Source organism: Amblyomma mixtum, chromosome 5 (genome assembly GCF_055824585.1).
Source record: "Amblyomma mixtum isolate Tamu chromosome 5, ASM5582458v1, whole genome shotgun sequence".
NCBI classification, from domain to species: Eukaryota; Metazoa; Arthropoda; class Arachnida; order Ixodida; family Ixodidae; genus Amblyomma; species Amblyomma mixtum.
This window is the reverse complement of record NC_143016.1, coordinates 171024032-171030485: the sequence shown is the minus strand read 5'-3', so window position 1 is coordinate 171030485 and position 6454 is coordinate 171024032. Positions and strand designations below refer to the sequence as shown.

Genomic DNA, 6454 nt, shown 5'->3' with positions numbered 1-6454 from the left:
GCCTCAACTGAAAGGCTTATGAGGTTAGGAATACATAACACCTACAATGAACTGAAAGAAGCCCATTTAATGGCTCAAACAGCGCGATTAGCCAATTCCAGAACTGGCAGGAGTATTCTTACCAGGCTCGGAATTAACTTTCAACCTACGAATAACGATGCTAAAGTAGATTTACCCCGTGACTATAGGACGGCCCTACTAATCAAACCACTCCCCAAAAACATGCACCCCTTACACCATGAGGGTAGAAGACAAGCAAGAGCCAAAGCCTTACATAACAAATACAGACAGTGCGCTGGAACACTTTATGTAGATGCGGCAGAATACAAAAATACCAATGCCTTTGCAATTGTGGTTGTGAACGAGAATGGTGACCACATCGTCTCGGCGACAATCAAAACGAAATCCTCTGAAACGGCAGAAGAGGCGGCTATAGCCCTCGCCCTAGCGCATACCCAAGGGAGCATCATCTTCAGCGATTCCAAAATGGGTATCAATAATTTCGCTAAAGGGCGAATTACAAACACCTCCCTTAGAATCCTTAACGCAACCAAATTCTCACCAAATTATTCCGAATTGATATGGGTCCCAGCCCATTCGGGGAATCCGGGGAACGAGGCAGCCCACAATAAAGCCCGAGGTTTCGTCGACCGGGCAGTGGATGAGTCTGGCTCCCTGAATTTCACGAAGGACTCCATGATCACATATCATGATCTCACCAATCATTTTAAACTAGAGAGGAGAATTTTCCCCCCTCCAGACAAAAGACTTACTAAAGAACAAGAGGTTACGTGGCGTCGTCTACAGACGAGATCGATACGCACCCCATCACTCCTCGCGCACATTTATCCAGATCTTTACAACCCAAACTGCAAACACTGTGGCCACCGTGCTACCTACGATCACATCCTGTGGGACTGCAAAATAGAGCCACCTCCGGGTGATCTACTTACAGCTCCTTCTCTCGAGCGGTGGGAGACCGTGCTGGCTAGCTCTGACCCCAGAACGCAAGTTTTGGCGGTGGAGTGGGCTGACAAAGTCGTCGAGGGCTATGTACTCTCGACCACTTAACGCGACCTCTTGCCAAGCTCTTCCCGGCGAATAAAATGTTTTACAATCAATTAAAAAAACCTACTTTCTGTTATGTCCTTTTGATGGGAACCCAATTCGCTTCATAAAGGCCCGCTTCATTTGGTCCCCACGTCCCTTTAACAAACCATGACACTTATGAGGGAATGGAAATGTGAAATGAGTGTTCGTATTCAAGTGCTTATTCATAATGTCACCAAGGCTGGCAGAAGGAAATAAAACGTACTTCTTCATTTTTTCCACGGGTACACGCCTCGATACATCCGGAGAGTGGCCGCGAGCAGGCGCAGCTCGGTGACTGCCTGGGGGGGGGGGGGGGGCAATCTCAAAAGATGGCCTCGGGCGCCTCGTTAGGATACACGGCCGATTAACGGCTGACAGCTACTGCTCCATCCCTGATGTTGTCGCATTGCCTTTTCTTGTCGGTGAAGCGCTTCCGCAACAAGATTTCGTCTTCCAGAAAGACCGCTGTCCCATCCACACTTCGAGGCTGGCTTCCTCTTTCCTACAGCAGCGAGGAAGCCCCGTGCTGGAGTGGCCACCACAATCCCCGGGCCTGAGCACTATTGAGAACCTGTGGGGCAATATCAAAACAGCATTGTTCTCCCGGAACCTGAACGGCTTGTCGGCAGACAACCTGTGGTCTGCAGTTCAAGAGCGCTGGGAGGCCCTTAGGGCAAATGCTGAGCTGTGCGACGCATTGTGTGCATTTCTTCCGGGAAGTACGAGGGCCGTGATTGAAGATGCCGGTGACGCAACCCGCTTCTAGAATATGAAGAGTAGTGCCTACAACATAGCATTCCGTTAAACAAGTGCTGCTGACATCTAACAGACTTACGCAGTGTTCGTCTCTACCTTGTCACGCATCCTTAAAATCCTAGGAGACTGCTGGCTGATTCGTTCAACTTGGACAAATAGCACAAGACTGCGACCAAAAAATCAGACACAAGTGCCTGTATTGCTATTTTGCATAACGCCTGTTGAAAACTGTTCTGTTCATTCTTCTGTGGTGTATTCTTGAAAGCCACGTGATGAACCGTACTTTATTTTATTTTCTTATGTTTGGTAACTCTTTGCTCATATGTGAAATTAAAGATGTCCACATTTTTCTCTGAAACTACCTCATGGCAGTACGTTGTTGCCGGTGCGCCCTACTAGAGCATGCATGTATGCTTTGCATCTATTTCTAGTACGCCGTGTATTTTATCATCGACTTTGGGGTGCCCAAGTTCGAACTGATAAAAATCACGGTGTGAGTCGCGAGAATATCATGGCTTACGGTAGGAAGTAGCCAAGCAAGTGAGTTGAGGGAGTGCCGGCACAGCAAAGAGCTTTGACTCACTCACACAGCAATTTCTGCCGATGAGAGTCTTTACTTACGTGATCACATGGAAAAAATAAAGAATATCTAGTCTTTAACTTGGTTAAACGTGCTTAGATGTTCGAAAGCACTCGCTTAACTTGGCTTTACTTGATTCGACTGGGAGTTTAGGTGAAAATGTCAACTTCATCATCGTGTGGGGCACGGTCAATCACGGTTTGACATTGGACCTCGGCCGATTTGGGTTACGGCCCAGGCCGAATTTTGGTAATTGCTCGCTAATTTTGCAGATCACCATCGTATTGGGTACCATCAGTTATAGTTCGACATCGATTTTGGTCCAAATCGGTCAAGTTGAAATTTTGGCAGTGACCCGCCCTAAATTTGGCAATGGCCCCGGGCTAATTTTGCAGGTAACCATCGTGTAGGGCACGGTCAATTAGTGGGGCACAGGGCCTATATTTAGAGACAATTATATTGCCACACTGCTGACACTCTGCAGGCGCCACCTGGTGGCCGAAACTTGGCTCCCCGCGCGTGGCGGAGCGTCGTCTTCGTCTAGCTTGTGTTTGGCGGTTCGGAGCCTCGTCTGAGAATACGGCTGTGCTTCCCAATTCCTGGTGACATTTGGTGGAGCCGTGCTGGGTACCGTCCCATGTACGCTGACCCCGACGACAGCCGTGACGCTTCTCCCCAACGCGCGGACACCACACCCTTCCACAAAGCGAGCCGTCGCCTGCGAGGCCTGCAACCCGAGTTCGAGCCACTGACCAGGCCTGTGCGCGCTATGACATCCACCACTGGCAGCAGCCAGCCAGGTCAGTGCTCCGGCAGTGCTACGCCGTTCGTCCTACTCGCACCTCGGTCGCCACCATCCTTCCACGGCGACCGGTTCGAAGATGTAGAGTATTGGTTGGCCAGTTTTAACCGTGTGGACGCATTCAATCAGTGGGACGACGAGCGGAAACTGTTGAATGTGTATTTTGCACTGCTCGACTCGGCGAAAACGTGGTTCGAGAAACACGAGGCGTCCTTCTCTAACTGGGCAGCTTTTCGCCGCGAGTTGCTCGCTACATTCAGCTCGAGCCAACGGAAGGAAAATGCTGAGATCGCCCTTCGCTCTAGGTCACAGCAGTGCAACGAGAGCGTGGCCATGTTTATAGAGGACATGACACGCCTCTTCAATCGGGCCGACCCTGCCATGCCCGAAGCTACAAAGGTACGGCACCTTATGCGTGGGGTGAAGGAGCAGCTGTTCGCTGGCCTCATGCGCGACCCTCTGCTAACCGTTGCCGCCTTCGCCAAGGAAGCTACCTGCATGGAACGCTCGCTGCAGGAACGGAGTGCCCAATACGGCCGTCAGGCGAATGTAGCGGCCACTCACTACTTCACGTCCTTGCCAGGCCCAGGGGACGAGGCGCTGCGAGAGGTTGTACGGAGCACTGTCCGCGAAGAACTGCGACACCTCCGCTTGGATGCTCCGTCGGCAGGTATACCTTCAACGGCGGACGTCATCCGTGACGAAATCCAGCGAGCGGTGCAGTCACCACCAGCACCACTACCAGAGCCGCACGTCATGTCGTACAGCGATGCCCTGCGCCGACCTGCCCCCGTGCCGCAAGCGTTTCGCCCCGTTGCCGGAACTCGACCACCCCACCGTTACCTGCGCCCCGTCGAGCAGCAGCAGGATCTGCGCCCTCCTATCAGCAAAGCGCACGTGTGGCGCACGTACAACGATCGCCCGCTCTGCTACCACTGCGGGGAGCCTGGCCATATTATGCGGCATTGCCCGTACAGGTGTATGGGTTTGAGAGGATTTCCGCCGGACGCGCCTCGACCGCACTATGGTGAAAGACCGCAGGACATAGATGAGTACCTCGCCGCTCACGTGCTGCCCCCGACGACCTCGCAGCAGCGCCAATCGCGATCGCCGTCCCCGAGGCGCTTTACTTCGCCCAATCGGCCCCCCACCTCTGGTCAGTTCAGACGCACGTCCCCTCGCCGGGAAAACTGAAGACGGCGTCCTCCGGGGGTAGGGCCGCCGCCACTGCATAGAGTCAACAGCCTCCACCCGACGATTCGACGCGACGACCCGGGCAGCGACCACCCGATCCGACGACCTCACCGACGTGCTGCGAGCGATTAGTTTCAGCTGAAATTTTAGTTACCGCCGACAGTTATCAAGTGAACGCACTCGTCGATACCGGCGCTGATTTTTCCGTGATGAGCAGTCAGCTCGCCACGACTCTCCGTAAGGTTCTGACGCCTTGGTGTGAACTCGTGATCCGCACCGCCAGTGGCCATTGTCGTGCCGGCGCCCACATTTCGCTGGCGGGCCTGTCTAAACAAGCGCTGCGCGCTCGCCGACGCTCAAAGCAGGCCCAGACTTTCTCGGACAAGTCGCGACATGCAGCGTGACTCATCCCGACACCGCGGCGCCGACACGGACCCTTCCTCCTCTCCTCCTCTCCGTCGGTGCGAACTCTTCAGACGCTCGCCGGCTCTCGACCATTGGTCTAATTTGAACGGTGGCCAGTGATTGGAGGATTTGAACGGCTGGCTGCCGTAACCGTTTCCAGCGGCTTTAAAAGCGGAGCCGCGCTGAACCCGAGCAGCAGACGGGCAGCAGAAGAGCCATCACGCCGGAGCTACGCTCGCCGCCGGGGCCGCTCTTCGTCTTTGTGCTAGCCCGTGGTGCTCTTGGCCCTTGTATCATGTAAAAGCCCTTGTACATACTGTACATAAAGTTCATTTGACTCACCGTCGCCTCGACCGTTTCCTGGCTCGGACCACCAGTCCCAACAGTGGTGACAACGGTGGGATGCCAAAGACCCAACAGTGGATGGCAGCTGCGGGATCGACCGGCGTCAGCTACCTCGGCGCGGTGAGTGCCTGATGTTTTCCCCTCGATTCGCCAGACTGCTCTAGCACACGTGATTGTAGTCTAGAGTAGGGCTGTGTGTGTGTTGCACTGGAGAGAGCTTTGCAGTTTCGAGCCAAGTCGGAGCGCTTTGAAACGAAAGCTGGTGCAGAGGGAGTAAACGAGGCGTTTTGGAAAGAATTACTTGCGCGTGTCATACTAGTAGCGTTATAGTAGTGAACGGCAAGGGAATTCTAAGAAAAGGGCAAACTACAAGAGGCTATTGTGAGCGATGGAGAACTTCAAAGTGAAGGAACTCATCGAAATTTGTGAAGAGTTGGGCATTGATTTGGGCCCCGCAAAACGAAAGCATGCGATTCTTGAGATCATGCGGAAGGAGAATGTAACGGCTGAGGAAGCCAATGAGGCCTGGGAAGAGATCACTGAACGCCGTGATCGCGAAGAGGAGATAAAACGGCGTGCTAGGAAACTGAGGGGCCTTGAGCTTGAAGCGCATGAGATCGAATATGATAGATATAGAACATTGTCCGCTCTGCATGAGACGAACAGTCGGCAGCCGAGAGACAGGCCACGGCCCTTCGTGATCGCCGAGGATATGGCGAAATATCTGGCAGATTTCGAGCGCGTCTGCGAGAGAAAGCGCGTTGAGCGGAATGGTTGGGCACAGAAGCTGGTAGCCCTGCTTTCCAGCGAAGCGTATGACGTTGTCAAGCGCCTGTTGGATGGCGGCTTGGCGGACTACGATGAGCTGAAAAGCTTTTTACTGACAAGATATAACGTGTCACCGCTGGACCTTCGCCAAAGTTACCTGCGAGAGTATAGCACCCCATCGTTTTACGATTTTCCCTACCAGTTTAAAGCCGACATTTTAGAATGGCTCGAAAATGCGGAAGGTTCGGAAGATCGGGACACAGAGGTAGAGTGCGTCGCTGTGGAGCAGCACTGCCAGTGCGGCACAGAGGAACGTAGTCCGTACGTGGCAGATGTAACTGCTGCTGTAACAGTGGGAACTGCCCCGCATTCGCCAACTGAGAAAGCCTCTATACGATCGGATAAGGTAGTCACAGCATCGGACGATGCATTTACAGAGGTCTCGCCCATTGAAATTGTGGCGTAGTTACCGGAAAGCGAATCTCCTAGCGTGTCGAAAGCAGGAGAAGTTG

General features: G+C 53.3%; 1 protein-coding gene across 1 annotated transcript; it reads left to right on the top strand.

Annotated features, from left to right (window-relative positions):
* Window positions 1-3065: 3065 nt before the first annotated feature.
* Window positions 3066-4424, top strand: LOC149344679 (uncharacterized). The gene has a single exon (XM_089547279.1). The coding sequence runs from the start codon at window positions 3066-3068 to the stop codon at window positions 4422-4424; it is 1359 nt and encodes a 452-aa protein (XP_089403405.1).
* Window positions 4425-6454: the final 2030 nt, after the last annotated feature.

What these genes read in the sequence shown, in the direction of transcription:
- LOC149344679 (XM_089547279.1), top strand. Translation starts at nt 3,066, where the DNA reads ATGTACGCTGACCCCGACGACAGCCGTGACGCTTCTCCCCAACGCGCG.